We start from the raw sequence: 16,371 nt of genomic DNA, 5'->3' as shown, positions 1-16,371 counted from the left end.
GCGCACCACCACGTGTAATGTGATCCTCAATTTGAGATTCGGTTGGGCAAAAGCCAACAAATTTCAATCGAAGCAATCCACAAATCACTGTTGTCACGGTTGATGTTCCCTCAAGATGAACTACCTCCTGCACCGCCAGCGCACTCCGGGCGCCGTAATCCCAGTCCCGGAAGAGCTCAAAGAGCTCATGTCCGAAATCAGCCGGGAAGTCCTGCGCGCGCAGCCACCAAGCCCGATCCACTTTATCGCGGATTACCTGGAGGCGAAGCTGGTGCGCCGTGAAAACCAGGTCGTGGCGAACCGGGTCGTCGACACCGTTCTGGACACCAGCCTGAACATTATCGAACTGCTGGACGAGCTGGGCATTGACAAGGCGGAGAAAGCCGAACGGGCGGTTGCGATGATCCGGGAGGCGTTCCGGAAGCACTTCCAGGTGCGGACTTCGGATGAGAGCTTGAGGGAAGCGTTCCGGGAGGCGGAGGTTCTGAAGCGGTTGGTTGATGAGTGCGGATTCACGGAACAGGAAGCGCTCAAGGCTGGGAAGGTCATTGAGAGGGCGTACAGGACGTACTTTTTGCGGAACGTGTACAAGGAGTATCATGGCCCGGCGGTGACCAGCGATTGGAAGGAAGCTGCGGAGCATACCTTGGGGGTCTACGCAGCCAGCGGAGCTACAAAGGAGGAGATGAATCGTGCTGTGATCAGGATTCAGCAGGCTTACAGGGCTTATTATTCGAAGAAGCGTCGTAATTTGGATCGAAAGGCCACAATTATTCAGCAGGCCGTCCGGAAGCATCAGGAGAAGCAGGTTACATCGGGGGTTTTGAACGAACTCATAGACGACGCCGTTGATCCCAAATTCCGGGCTCGTGAAGAAATCCTGCGCATCGTAGACATGGTCATCACCGGACAAGTTGGAGAACCGGAAGAGAAGGAAAAGGAAGAAGCAGCCACAATGATCCAGTCGGTGTTCCGGGGTCGTCAAACCAGGAAGAAATTCGCCAACGTTGGGTGGGATTCCAGCCCAGAGCCTGGCCCCAGCAACACTGTTGTAGCTGACCCGGCGAACGATGACCTCGACGGGGCGGCCACTTTGGTTCAATCATTGGCAAGGGGTCACCTCGTGCGTCGGCAGATCCAAAAAGAACAGTCCGCCGCAGTCAAGATACAGGTTTGTCGGAATTCCACAACTTCCAGCAACTTGACCACTTTTATGTCTTCATTCCAGAGCTACGCCCGGGGCCACCTCGCACGCAAGCAGCATTCCCAGCAGCAGGACAACTAATGCCTTCCCCAAAGGTCGTGGAAACCAACTCAGCCAAAATTTGTATTAATAAAATAGTTTTTCCTCGAAGTCATTACCCGCGGTGAAGATTCTCACGCTCCAGAAGCGCTGTTTGCTCGCGCGCGGATAAGATTTAATACCTTGAACTAGATAGTTAATCGTCGTCGTCTGTTTGTGTGTGCGCGAGGAGGGAGTCATGTCACCGCGTGAACATTTATGGTCATATCTCGGGAAAAGATGACTGCTTCATTGGCCGCGGCGTGGCAACCTTTCTCACTACAAGTAAGTAATGTAGCAATTCTTGAGGACGGTATGGACGCTAGAAGCCCCCCTTGGTGGTCGGCAGTGTTGCCAGATATTTTCTGGGTTTTCACTAAGCCATCATCTTCAAACCTGGCAGCACTGCCGCTTACAATATCACCACTGCTACCGCTGGCCGGCCACTGTGAGAAAGAAATGGCCATAAATAATTTAATTACCATTTGGCCTGGGCTCGCTCGGCTGTCCATCTATTACAGGGCAGCGTCTTTTTGTTTCTTTCGTCCTGTTTGAAGCACTTTTTAACGACCTTTTTCTTCCAGCAGGGCTCATAAAGTTTTGCGCTTGTCGCGTTTTGGTGTCTTGTTTAATTATTTTCAGCCGCTACAAGCGCAACGATTCCGACTCCGAGGTTTGTCGTACTGTCAGAGTGGGGAATCTTTACCGGCGTGACATATCCCCAACGAAACCTGGGAGTGTAAGGTGTAACACCCCGAGAGGTCCAGCTGCTGGTTTGTGTTTGGAGTGCATTATGTGGGCTCTTGTACTTAGGCTGGAAAAAAAATGATCAAAGTTCATCTCTATGGGATGATGTGTTGCTTTTACGACAGGTTCTTGATAATTTTAAGCAGCTTGACTTTGGTAGGTGTGTGGTCAGATAGTTGAGGAATTTATTTTGATAAGATATGATAAAGCTTCATCGAAATGCATCTCCTAGCTTAAAAAAGAAATATCCAAGATAAAACAAGATAATCCCAAAAATAAAATTGTACCAAACGCAGCGAATTATTTGCATTTAAAAAATATATCATAATCACACAAAATTTACAGGATGTTTTCTTTACCAACAATGATCGATTGCCATTCTAATATTTGTTGAGCATTGAGCAATCATCTAAACCGCTGTTCTTCAGCCATCTGAATCTCGCGAGCCGTTTTGGCAATTTGCCGTTATAGCGCGAGCCGCATTTGAAACACAAATAAAAGTTACTGTAACTTGAAAATTTGATTAGTTTTATAATTGTTTGAAATCCATGCTTAATTTTTGTACAAATTCAATATTACTATGAATTTTATGTGAGACAAACAAAAAAATGTATCAACGCCAAACATGTGTTTAAATTATTTGGACCACTTTGCACCTACTTACAACATTTTAAAACCCCCCCTAATTTATGTTTACTGTCAGTTTGAAAATTTAGGGTTATTTAAGATTCAATTATTACATTATTTTTTTTCCAACCGACTTTTTAACGGATCTTGGTTTGTATTGTATTATATTTGTTTGATTTCATTCGATTCACTAGTGTTGCACTTTTTTTAGCAAACCAAATTATTCTAGTTAGTTACATTTTTGAGTGTCAATAATAATTTTCGAAGAGAAATTTAAGTAAAAAATGTTACTTAATCCACCTTTTTATTGTTTATTCGTCAAGCTTATGTAGACTACTTACAATTTTCTTACATACTAGATATTATTTCTATTGTATAGATTTTTTCGTAGTTCCGGTTTAGACATGTCGAAATGTATGTACTGTGAATTTTCATTACAAAAGCGCATTATTTGATTTAATGGCGAATTTTTTAAATAATTTGTCGTGTATGCAGTTATTCTAAAAAGTGGTGAATGTCTAAGAGTACGGCTTGGTTCACGAATACTATTGCGTATTTCTGAAAATAATGCTGCTGACTGTATGCGTTGAGAAATAATGTCGTTGATGAAAGAGAGCATGGCAAATTTACGACGTTCTTGTAATGATTGTATGTTTATGAGCATGCAGCGGGCTTCATACGATGGGAGAGGAAATGCAGTCCAGTTAAGTTTACGTAGTGCGTACAGTAAGAATTGTTTTTGGACAGATTCAATACGTGCTTGATGTACGGCATAGTATGGATTCCAGACGATACTACAGTATTCCAAGAGTGGCCTGACATACGTTATATAGAGTAATTTAATAGTATACGGGTCCTGAAAGTTGAATGCAAAGCGCTTTATAAAGCCTAATGTACTTTTTGCCTTGTTTATTATTGTGTTATAGTGTTCTACAAAAGTTAGTTGTGAGTCTAGGATGACACCTAGATCACGTACTACTTTGCATTTTTCTACTGGTTGGTTTCCTAATAATACTGTTATGTTTGGTGTTTCATGTTTTCTGCTGAAGGCAATGGAATTACATTTCTTTACATTCAATTGGAGTAGGCTTTTACTAAACAATGTGTAGAAAAGATTAATTTCGTTTTGGAATACATGACTGTCATTGGCATTTCCTATTTCCATATACAATTTCATGTCGTCTGCATATACAAGTACGTTATTTTTTTTAAGAATGAAGGAAATTTTGGGTGGTTAGTGCCTTCCTCACATTTATAAAGTCAATACATTCAGTAAAAATTGTAACATTCTCCCATAACATGTTTAACAAATCAATTTTATTACTCATTTCTTTTGATAGGGTTCGCATATTTCTGGCTCATCGGCAAGGTCTGATAAAAACCATATCCAACGATAGTTCGCATGGAAGATTCAGACAATATTTCTTTCACAATATCTGAAATCCGGCCTCCAAAAAGTGTATAAATTACACTTAAGTGCTAATAACTTTTGATAGGGTTGTCAGATTTTCAATGTTATGAGCTCATTGGAAAGGTCTTTTTAATACCTTTCTGAAATCTGAAATCGTGCAAAAACCACCCGTTTTACTATCTTCTAGACACAGTTACGCCAAAATTGTTTTTTAAGTACTTAATTAAACTTGCTGATTTTAAATAGAGACCTACGGGACCAAGACGGATCGAATAAGACTAATACGGTCAAAATCCGTTCATCCTGTCCGGAGATAATCGAGTGAAATTTTTTGTTGTCCACCCACCTACACGCATCCACACATAAATTTGCTCAGAACATGGTTCTGAGGTGGGTCTACGACAGGGGTGACCAAAGTATGGCCCGCGGGCCAAACGAGGCCCGCGAGGTTAATTTTTGTGGCCCGCGGACCCATTTCGAAAGATTATGTAAAATGGCCCGCTGACCACTTCTAAAGTGATTTTATGCTTTTTCAAAATTAAGGTTTATTATAAACTAAACTTTTTTTTATTTGTTTTTAATAAAACACATTTTAGGGCACAAATATTTTGTTCAAAAATCTTAATAATTAAAACAATTTTACTCGTTTCAATGTGAGTGGAACTACTGAATATCGTCAAAACTTTCTTCAAACATTTTTGGAAATATTTAGGAATCTGTATTAATTGCATTAAATAAAACTATTCTATATTAATTTGAAAGTCAAAATGACCCTTTTACAAACTGACCCTCAAACTTATTGAGGAACCTTCCCTCGGGATTCGAACTCATAACAGTTGGATTACGAATTTGATTGACTACCATCTTATTCAGGCAGACAAAATGTTGAAAACGAAGAAATAAAGCTCTTACAATTATTTTACAAAGCTTTTGTTAACCAACCCCCCTTCATTACTAAAAAATGTTTAAAAATCAGATAAAAACATATTTTTTTTAAAAAACTACAAAATATTAATAAAATTTTATGTGGATTTAGCTTTATTATTTTTATTACATTTTACACTAAAAAAAATATGATTGCTATTTAACTTCAAGGGGGCTTACAACCTTTTTTTTACAATTTGTTTCATTAAAATGAGGAAATTTGGGCTCTCAATGATTTTTTATTAGTCACAATTTATTTAAAGATACAATTACACCGTTACATAAATTGTCACCATTTCCGAAATATAAAAAAAAAACTGTAAAATTTTATTGAAAACACAAGTACTTTCAGTTAAAAACATTTTTTTTTCTCAACTACTTAAAGCAATAAAATCAACAATACCAATAGAAAACTGCCATTTTGTTTTTCTATTATTTTTGATTAACGAAATGTTCAGAAAATAACAGTTTTTTCAAGAAACTTTCGCAGATAGATGTATTTTCTAGTCTTTTTAAATTAAAACAACGTAATTATTTTTTTTTTCAAATAACCTATTACGTAAATTATTTTGTAAATTTGGAAGCTCATTTGAGCTTCAAATTTGGCCCGGCCTCTAAAAACTTTGGGCACCCCTGGTCTACGAGGTCAAATTAATAAGTTGATTTTTCGAGTGATTTTATAGCCTTTCCAAAGTAAGGTGAGGAAGGCAAAAATCAAATTAGTAGTAGTTTAGATTTTGATTGTTAGATTTAGGAGAATTATTTTTCATCTATAGTTTGCTTTCGTTGCTTGTTTCACAAAAATCTTGCATAAATCTTGCATAAATTAAAAAAATATTTTTTCACTTTTATGAACAAGTGCTTAAAAGTTCAACTTTTCAGCATTCATTTCAGTGCTGAAAAGGAGTACTTTCCAGCATTCATTTTGAAAAGAGTAACAAATTGATTCTGTTATTTTTGGTACAGAAAATAAGGCTTTTTGTCGTTCGAAAATGACAGGAAAAGTAAGTATTTTCTCGGCGGAAGTGCAAAATGCAACAAGTTGCAAAAATAAGATTTTTTCAGCGCGAGGTTTACCGAGTTGGATAAATATGACGAGTGCTGATATAATCAAGTTTTGCAACGAGTTGCTAACATTTTTTTGGAATTCCGAAAAACGCTCCTTGAATGATTTTTTTTTTGTCAAACATGCATGTGTTTAGTAAATTCACCGTTCAAATAAAAAAAAATGAAAAATGTTACTTTTTGATACCGTCATTGGGGGTGACTATGGGTCAAAAAACGATACACCTCTCTAATTACTTAATAACAAAAACAATTTAAATAACATCGAAAATCTTTCAACGTAGATTTGTTCTTAGATAGTTTACTAACATTTTCCCAAAATATGGTGGATTTTGATGAACTCTACCTTAAATGCCAATAGTTTGAAAATTGACCCAATCTCACCCCTTAGAGGGGGTGACATTGGGTCAAATGAAACTAAAATGATGCTCAAAAGCCAGCGGCAGCAAAAAACGTTTAAAATCGAGAGCAAATAACATGAAAGGACAACTTTGTGCTGTTAGTGAAAATTGTGTTATTAATTATGATGTGCTTTAATAAAAAATGCTGATATAAGATAGTGAAAACACGTTTTTATTCATCCAATAAGAATCATACGATTCCTGTTGGAATATTTTTCCACCAAAATTACGTTTAATGTAACTTTACACGACCTTGGATGATTTTTGGACGTGTAATTTTACGTTTAATTTGACGCTCCAGTTATGTGCATCAAATTTGACGGAAAATTACACGTTTTTTTCATAGTGTGTAGTGTTGAAATGTTCAACTTTTCAGCACCAATTTCAGTGCTGAAAAGTAGATATTTTCAGCACTGAAATGGGTGCTGAAAAGTTGGATTTTTCAACTATAGTACCGAAAAGTAACATTTTTATATATTTTTTTTGAACGGTGAATTTACTAAACACATGAATGTTTGACTTAAAATACCATTCATGAAGAGTTTTTCGAAATTGCAAAAAATGTTGTACATTTTTTCAGCACTCGCCGTTTGTATCCAATCCCGTTGGATAAATGTAAAACTCGTGCTGAAAAAATCTTCTTTTTGCAACTTGTTGCAAAACCACTAAACACAAGGTATTGAAGAGGGGTCGTCGGGTTTTCAACACTGTTCCCAGATGTAATATGACCATGATTTTTTACTGTGTATTTTTCGTTTATTCAAGATTTTTCTCGGAACGTCAAAAAGCGACTAGATAGCACGACATCGTGGATTTGTAGACAATTTTTGGACGTTGAAAATATCTATAGATTTGTTTATGTGACTAGTTACTAAAGCTTGATCTATGTCACTCCAAGTTATTCAACTACAATTACAAAGCGTCAACCATTACACATTTCTTGGACACACTGACTGGACAGTATGCTGAAGACAGCCACGGTCTGGGAGATAAATTACATCTCGTATCGAGCCGTCATCCAACGAAAAGCGATGCAAATGCAAAAATGCTGATGGCCGCAAGAGCACATAAATTCAAATTAACACTTATTGACCGTATCATTTGTGTTGCATCATTTTCGCACACTGTCACATGCGATGTTGGCATGTCGATTTTTCTACTTTTTTTTTACTGCTTGACAAAAATTTCAAACTCCAGCCGAATGGTCAAGCTTCTTTCGGTTCGCCAGTTTGAAGGAAGTTAGAAAGTGAAACCGTGACGGTGAGGGAATTTGTCATTCATTGGAAATTTCACGGGCAATAAATAAGGTGTCCGGCGCAGAACCAGACACAGTTTTGTGTGGGAAATTGGCCTAGAATTGTCAGTCGCAAAATGTAACTTTTCTTCAAAATATGCTTTGCATTATCAAAACTTATTCATAATTTTCGTTGAATGCATTCTCTACAATCTTTCCCAACAATTTACGAAAATATTTTGCACCGCAAATTTTTTACTCGGAAAACTTTTTCAAACCATCGTAATAATTTGCGCAAACAACCTTCCCTTGCGCTTTTTTTTTCAAGGAAGAAAATGCGCTTTTCTTCTTTACTTTCATTGGCTGTAAACTGTCTTGAAAAGAGGAGCAAACATAAAAATTGTAACCAAACAAGCAGGGAGAGGAAGCAAAAGTTTCGATAGGGGAGGGCCCTCTCTCTTATCAGCATCGTCTTTTCCGATGGTTTCTTTTCAGATTTTGAAGGTTGTTTTTAGACGGAGAGGAAAAAGTTTTTCGAGCCACTTTTGTGTGCAGTTTTGTTCGACTTGTTTACTAAAGTCAGCCGACCAATCGCAAATAGCGAAGTTGAGATGATTAAACGTGGATTAAAAATAAGATTTGGTGAAGTTTTTTGTCTGGAAATAGCTTTCCGAGTATGTTTTTAAGAAGATTACAGTGCTACAAAACTGGATTTGAATTAACGTTTTCTATTTTGTCTTTACAATCTATTTACAAAAGTTAATTTTTTATCGCCAAAAATCAGATTTCTCGTAAAAAAATCAAATATCAGGCTGCGATTGAAGTATTTTTAAATAAAATATGCAGAAATATTATGTTTGCTTTGGAAACTGTTTTTTTTTTTTTTATATCCTGTGTGTGTTTACTTACTGTTTAAGATAAAAAAAATGCCTCAAAAGTTTTGCTAAAAATTCTTGTTGTGCTGATATTTAGAGAAAAAACTAATATTGATTAAACTATAACAAGAGCTCGTCCATAAACCACGTGGCCTTTAAGGGGGGGAGTGTCTGGCGAAAAAACCATGGTTCATACAAAAAGTTAAGAAAAATGTTTGGAGAAGGGGGAGGAAAAAGGGTTCAAATTATACAATTTAGATGCCACGTTGTTTGTGCATGAGCCCAAAAATATTTAGATATTTTAATGATCTGTTATTAACTGGAATAATTATTCAATCATTAAATGTGCAACCTTCCTTATCTAAGCATTTTACTTACAACTCTGTCCTGTGATCTAGGATGTGTTTTCAAAAAAAAAGGTGGTTGCACACTTAAAACATGGTAAATTTGTGAAGGTTGAAATCTGTGATGGTTGAGTATAACCTTTGTAGAGTGTAATTTTATCTCAATTCAGGCGAAATGTGTGAAATAAAACATGCAAAGATGTTCATTCGAAAAAAAAAACTAAAATCTTTTTATTTGTTAATGGCAGATGATTATTTGGAAAAAAAAATTATATAATCTGACAGCACTGCCAAGAGATATCGATCTATTATCAAATAAAAAGAATTTCAATTTGCAGGGAGGCAACAACGAATAAAATTAAGATTATTTGACTTTCTTTGAATTACGTTGAATGTCAAAACAAATTGGATTTTTCTTGGGAGAATATTAAAATAAAAGTTCAATAGCGACATTTTTTCAAAATTTAAAGTACCGTCATCAGGGATGACATTGGATCTGTTTAAAGGGAGGGGGAGATTGGGTCATACGAAATTCCGAATTTGTGTATGACCCCATCTCACTCCCAGACCCAATGTCACCCCTGATACCGGTAAAAATAAAATGTGTAAATTTAGACATTTTTTAAGTTAACATCTTGATTTTATCTGACTCAGTATGTTTCCACATTCCCAGATGTAATTTTTATTGTTTCTTTTTTTCAATGTTCTGTAAAATGTTTAAAGCATATCTAAGAAATTAAGAAATCAATGAATTTTCTCTAGTTTTATTGATGTAAAAAAATCATATTTTTCAAGAGTTCAGAAGAGACCAATTTGCAAAAAAAAATCTTTAAAACTAGGTCATGTGCGTTTTTATTACTAGAGCTCTATTTTTTTAAATAAACTACAGGGCAGTTCTCTCAGATTTCGGTCATTCGTTTTTTATGTATTTTTTTTATCCGACTGAAACTTTTGTGGTGCCTTTTGCATCATTAGTTTGTCCATATAATTGTCCATACAAATTTGGCAGCTGTCCATACACAAATGATTTATGAAAATTCAAAAATCTGTATCTTTTGAAAGATTTTTTTGATCGATTTGGTGTCTTCGACCAAGTTGTAGGTATGAATATGGACTACACTAGAAAAAAACACGGTAAAAAAATTGGTGAGTTTTTATTTAACTTTTTGTCACTAAAACTGGATTTGCAAAAAATCACTATTTTTCATTTATTTTTTTTTCATTTTTTGATATGTTTTTGAGGACATCAAATGCCAACTTTTAAGAAATTTCCAGGTTGTGCAAAAAATCTTTGACCAAGTTATGAATTTTTTAATCAATACTGATTTTTTCAAAAAAAAAAAAACAATATTGGTCGTTTTTAGATGTAAAATCAAATTTGCAATCAAAAAGTTTTTCAGTGATTTTTTGATAAAGGGTACCGTTTTCAAGTTAAAGTCATTTTTAGGTCCGTATCCATACCTACAACTTTTCCGAAGATACCAAATCGATCAAAAAATTCCTTCAAAAGATACAGATTTTTGAATTTTCATACATCGTTTTTGTATGGACAGCTGCCAAATTTGTATGGAAAATTATAAGGACAAACTAATGATGCAAAATGGCTTCTTTGGGCATACCGAAGGCACAAAAAAAGTTTCAGTAGGATTAAAAAATACAAAAATTAATTTTTTGTAAAAACTGCTCTGGGGCCCATTTTATTAAGCAAAAAAACAATGATGTATACGCCAATTTTACTCATCATAATTTATGTATACATTGAGAATTGATAGAAGTTAAATTCAATACTGCTTGAATGTTGATTTGAGGTTTTGGGACCAAATCAAGACTGGGCAATATTTTATTGCATTCAAAATGCATCTAAAAGGGCTTAAAAAATGCAACAAAATGCAGGAAAAAGCATCCCAATTGGTTGAATCTGAAGGGAGTTATTGGCATTAAATAGCATAATTTTCGAACTCAAATAAAAAAATGTTCCATCCAGATAATGATTCGAAATCCATCATCCGTCCATCATCCGTCATGATTCGAAATCCGGACACTTAGTAGCATATTATTTTTGTTATAGCTGGCAAAAAATCAGGTAATAAGTTGGAAATGTAGAAATATCATCAGGATTTAGTATAAACAGTCAGTTTTAAGAGAATGCATGCAAAATATGTCTTTTCTAACAATTTTTCATCAGAATTTGAAAATTAAAATGACTTGTTGTGCTTCGAATCCCGGACACTGCTAAAAGCTGATTCGAAATCCGGACACTTTTGCTTCGAATTCCGGACAGTCGATTTTACTTATGAATCGCACAAATTTGGACTGAAATGTTAGTGAATGGCATTCTTTAGGTCTCAAATAAGCTGTTAACATCAAAACAATCGATAGTTTATATAAAAATTTGCTTGAATTTAAGGAAATCGAAACCATGAATTTCTGCTTTGCCTTCCCGGTGCTTCGAACGTCTATGAAATATTTCAAGTGAAATGTTTCGTATTTTTGATAAACTTATAATTTTATTGTATTTAATTGTTTTAGCATAAACTACAGCGTTGAAACAAACTTTAAATGAAAGTTGATGTTGGAATTCATCAAATGACACAGTTTTGACATTCATAATGCGAACTTATATCCAAATAATTGATAAAACAAGATGAAGTGTCCGGGTTTCGAAGCGTCCGGGAATTCGAATCATGACGTTATCAACTCGCTTCGACCTGCAGCTTGTAGGGGACATCTGGGACTACCATCTGAGACTGAGAACGCTTTGGGTAAGGCAGTTTAACATATTAAATAAACATAAACACTTTTACTTTTAGTGAATTTTTGGGTTGTGAATTTTTGCTCGGAGGACCCCTTAGATCCCATTTTCTGGTAATTATTTTATCATATTCGTGTTCCTGAGACAATTTCACATAAGAAACATGCATAAAAATTGTTATTTTCATCAATATTAACCATTTAAAAAATGAAAGTAAAAAAAAATCTTCGATTCACATTTATTGAAAATTAAGTTCGTTTCCAAGGATACTAGATGACACCAGAAAAGAGGCAATTAATTTTTCTTAACTTTTATTTTTTAAAGGGTTAAAATGGATGAAAATAAACATTTTTGTGCATGTTTCTATCGTGAAATTGTCTCAGGAACACAAATATCATGAAATTATCACCGGAAAATTTGATCTAAGGGGTCCCCCGAGCAAAAATTTACAATAAAAAAAATCACCTAAAGAAAAAGTGTTTATTTAATACGTTAAACTGCATTACCCAAAGTGTTCTTAGTCTCAGATGGTAGTCTCAGATGTCCCCTACAAGCTGCAGGTCGAAGAAAGTTGATATCTTGATGGAACTTTTTTTTATTTGAGTTTGAAAATTATGCTATTTTTTCACTAAAATACCAATAACTCCTTTTAGATTCAACCAATTGGGATGCTTTTTCCTGCATTTTGTTGCATTTTCTAAGCCCTTTCAGATGTATTTTGAATTTTGTGTATCTGTAATTTTTTTCTAAATTGCAGATTTGAAAAATGGATGTTTTTTTAAATGAGTATTTGTATTTTAAAATTTCTGAAGTTTAAATTATTTATTTTTATTATTTACTGTTACTTCTAGATAATAAGTGAGCATATGCCAATGAGAAGGAATTCGCCTTCCAAACATATTAAAAATTCCCCACAATTAACATTCTCAATCTTGTTTTGATTTATTATCTTTTTCGTAAAAAAAGGATTCCGGATGAAAAAAATCTAATCCCATCGTAATAAAATTATAAAAATTCGTGATATACAATAAACTTTAACATCTAATCGCCAATCTTACCTATCGATTACAAAAACAACCGTGCCCCCCCCAACATTTTGGACTAGTCGGCGCCCCTGGTCACGAGCATAAATAAAATAAATAATAGTTTCATTCAAAACCATAGTTGAGACATACTCTACAAAATCCGCCGATTTTTTTAATTTAACTTTTTTGAGTTTTTGTTCGGCTGAAACTTGTTACAAACATTTAAAAATTACATGGGTAATTCTCTACCAACTCACACGAAATCGGGATAAGTTGCCCCGACCCCTCTTCGATTTGCGTGAAACTTTCTCCTAAGGGGTAACTTTTGTCCCTGATCACGAATCCGAGGTCCGTTTTTTGATATCTCGTGACGGAGGGGCGGTACGACCCCTTTCATTTTTTAACATGCGAAAAAGGAGGTGTTTTTCAATCATTTGCAGCCTGAAACGGTGATGAGATAGAAATTTGGTGTCAAAGGGACTTTTATGTAAAATTAGACGCCCGATTTGATGGCGTACTCAGAATTCCGAAAAAAACGTATTTTTCATCGAAAAAAACACTATAAAAGTTTTAAAAAAATTCCCATTTTCCGTTACTCGACTGTAAAATAATTTGGAACATGTCATTTCCTGGGAAATTTAATGTACTTTTCAAATCTTTATTGACCCAGAAGGGTCATTTTTTCATTTAGAACAAACTTTTTCATTTTAAAATTTCGTGTTTTTTCCAACTTTGCAGGGTTATTTTTTAGAGTGTAACAATGTTCTACAAAGTTGTAGAGCTGACAATTACGCGATTTTACCAAAAAAAGTCTAAAAAATAATCCTGCAAAGTTGTAAAAAACATAAAATTTTAAAATGAAAAATTTTGTTCTAAATGAAAAAATGACCCTTCTGGGTCAATGAAGATTCGAACAGTACATTAAATTTCCCATGAAATGACTTGTTCCAAATTTTTTTACAGTCGAGTAACGGAAAATGGAAAAAAAATTAAAACTTTGTTAGTGTTTTTTTCGATGAAAAATACGTTTTTTCGGAATTCTGAGTACGCCATCAAATCGGGCGTTTAATTTTACATAAAAGTCCCTTTGACATCAAATTTCTATCTCATCACAGTTTCAGGCTGCAAATGATTGAAAAACACTTCTTTTTTCGCATGTTCAAAAATGGAAGGGGTCGTACCGCCCCTCCGTCACGAGATATCAAAAAACGGACCTCGGATTCGTGATCAGGGACAAAAGTTACCCCTTGGGACAAAGTTTTACGCAAATCGAAGAGGGGTCAGGGCAACTTTTCCCGATTTCGTGAGAGTTGGTAGAGAATTACCCATATCTCAATGAAATTTATTTGTTTATGCTGCTTGAAGGTTTTTTTTTGGAATTTCACTTTTTGTAATGGGAATACTTTTCATAATATTCTTTATAACAAACGACAACATTGTTGAAAGCATCAAATCGATTACGAAGTCTCCTCCCAAGATTCAAATTTTCGAATATTTACACACCATTTTTGTATGGATAACTTCCAAAATTGATGCAAAACGCCTTCTTTGGTCATTGAAATGTCAGCTTGAGGTTGAGGTAAAAACAAAAATTAAATCTAACTCAGTTTGAGTTTTCGTAAAGAATTTACAGTTACAATAATAAAAACAAGAAGAAAACAAACGAAAAAATCCACATACTTGTCTAATGTATTTTGCGTGCAACAAAATCTTTTGTAGTTCAATTTCAATAAGTATTTTATGCACCAAAGATTACTTGTTTAAGGGGAAAAGTTTAAAATTTACAAACCTATACCTGTTGCCGTAAAGCATGAATTTAATTTTCCATCCACATTTAGGCCACATTATTTTCTCAAGGAAAAGTTTCACCTTATACGTAAAAGAAAATCCCCCCTCTGTTTCATATTTTTTCTTTTCCACTTCTACTACTTTAAATAACGCACTCTCACAATTCTCCCATGAATAATTCATGCCACGTGGAGCGAAAAGTCGTGTCGCGGTCGTTTTTCCGCAACGAAAAAAAAAAAAATCAAAAATCATATTTATTTTCGCATATCTTACCCTGGGCGCTCTTTATTGGTCCATGCTCTGCGGGAACTTTCTGACATTGCCGGAATAAAATGGCCATTTGCGCTGATACTTCAAACTGGACTCCCAGGTCCGGAACCCGGGCATTACACACGTGTCTCAACTCTCGTTGGAGAGCGATTGATTGCCATCTTGCCCGGATTTGAGTGTGTCGAAATATGCTAAAAAAGGACCAACGGCAAGGATTGTTCGCAAAAAAAGTGCTAATATTTGCTCAGCATGCAAACCATTCTGAGAGATTTCGGCTTCAAGATTTCGTGCTAACTTACTGGCTCGGCGCTGGATATGATTATTTCGAAAGGTTTCACTCTTTGTTTAATGCAAGTATCATTCAATCTCTGAACATGGAACGGAAAAAAGGACCAGATCTAGAAACCCAAGCTATGGACGAGAGATTTGGTGTGCAAATATTGACCAGCTCTGTTGCTAGTCCTGCTTCCGGAATTGACCAGCAAGAACTCCGAAAAGATTGGAAATTCAAATTGGATGGTCATCAATCAATCTTGGCTTTCCTTATCCCGGTGTCTTTTGCGACCAAAACCTTTCTTTTGACAAAATGTCCACAATACATCTTTTGTGAGCCTTAAACCTTCTAAAAATCTCCCAAAATCTGGGTAAAGTCATTTCCTGCATCTGGAACACTTCGCCAAGCCAAGAAGGCACCACCCAAAAATCGACATTTCTTGGCTCAACCGTGCGATAATAAAGAAATGAAAAGATTTAATTTCCTTCTTCGAGGGAAAAATCGGCCGCCGAACAGGATCGCAGGCTAAAGTTTCCGCCCTCCCTCCAAAACTGCGCGCATAGGGCAATAAATGCAACCTGAAGCAGAAATTAAAAAGGATATTAAATTTTCATGGTCGAAAAAGGAAAACCTTTTCTGCGGTTTTGCGGTGCTGATTCTTCGGGGTTTTTTTCGGGTTCAGGGCTGGAAATTGACAAACGGATTGAAACTTTAGAGGTGCTCAGAAATCTTGTTCTGTCTCAGATGTGAGTTTTTCAAGCGATTCAGCTCTCGAAATCAGCTCAAATTTGGTCGGGCGGTTGAAACTGTCAAACCAACTCAAATCCTAATTTTTCTATGCATCGGACATTCAGAAATGATTTCAATTGCATATTTTTTTGTATGCATTCAGGTGAAGCCGATGATCATTTTCGAAAAAAATGATCATCAATCCAAAATGCTCTGTATTGAGCTCAATTAAACGAATTTCTGCACCAAAATGAATCAGCGTGTGCCGGTTGTTGCCTTCTTGAAGCCACTGAAGGAATTTTTGAGCTAAGTCGATTGTGCTTCAAAATTTATATAATTTTGTTCTACAGTCATTGACGTCCTAGTTAGCAATCATTGATTAACGTGAAGACTTCCATCATTGCCATGTTTTTTCATTCAAATTTTGCGTCGCTATCAATATTTTGACAAAATTCCTTCAACAAGTTGTTTATAATAGTGCCCTACTCATGCTGATTCCTTTTGGTAACAATTATCCCATTTCTTGCAAAGTTATGGAAATCGTCATTAATCAATGATTGTACAACAAAATTATATAAATTTTGAAAGAAGGCAACAACCGGCACATGCTGATTCATTTTGGT

General features: G+C 35.5%; 1 protein-coding gene across 1 annotated transcript; it reads left to right on the top strand.

The window, feature by feature from the left end:
* Window positions 1-100: 100 nt before the first annotated feature.
* Window positions 101-1,366, top strand: LOC6042546. Its single transcript, XM_001851956.2, has 2 exons — window positions 101-1,171; window positions 1,229-1,366. The coding sequence occupies exons 1-2, from the start codon at window positions 116-118 to the stop codon at window positions 1,283-1,285; spliced, it is 1,113 nt and encodes a 370-aa protein (XP_001852007.2). The 5' UTR covers window positions 101-115; the 3' UTR covers window positions 1,286-1,366.
* The last annotated feature ends 15,005 nt before the right edge of the window (window positions 1,367-16,371 follow it).

The sequence above is a fragment of the Culex quinquefasciatus genome, chromosome 3 (assembly GCF_015732765.1).
Source record: "Culex quinquefasciatus strain JHB chromosome 3, VPISU_Cqui_1.0_pri_paternal, whole genome shotgun sequence".
Lineage (NCBI taxonomy): Eukaryota > Metazoa > Arthropoda > Insecta > Diptera > Culicidae > Culex > Culex quinquefasciatus.
This window is presented reverse-complemented; position numbering and strand designations above follow the sequence as displayed.

Coding starts and splice junctions, on each gene's coding strand:
- LOC6042546 (XM_001851956.2), top strand. CDS start 116: ATGAACTACCTCCTGCACCGCCAGCGCACTCCGGGCGCCGTAATCCCA. Junction 1,172..1,228: donor CCGCCGCAGTCAAGATACAG/GTTTGTCGGAAT, acceptor TCTTCATTCCAG/AGCTACGCCCGGGGCCACCT.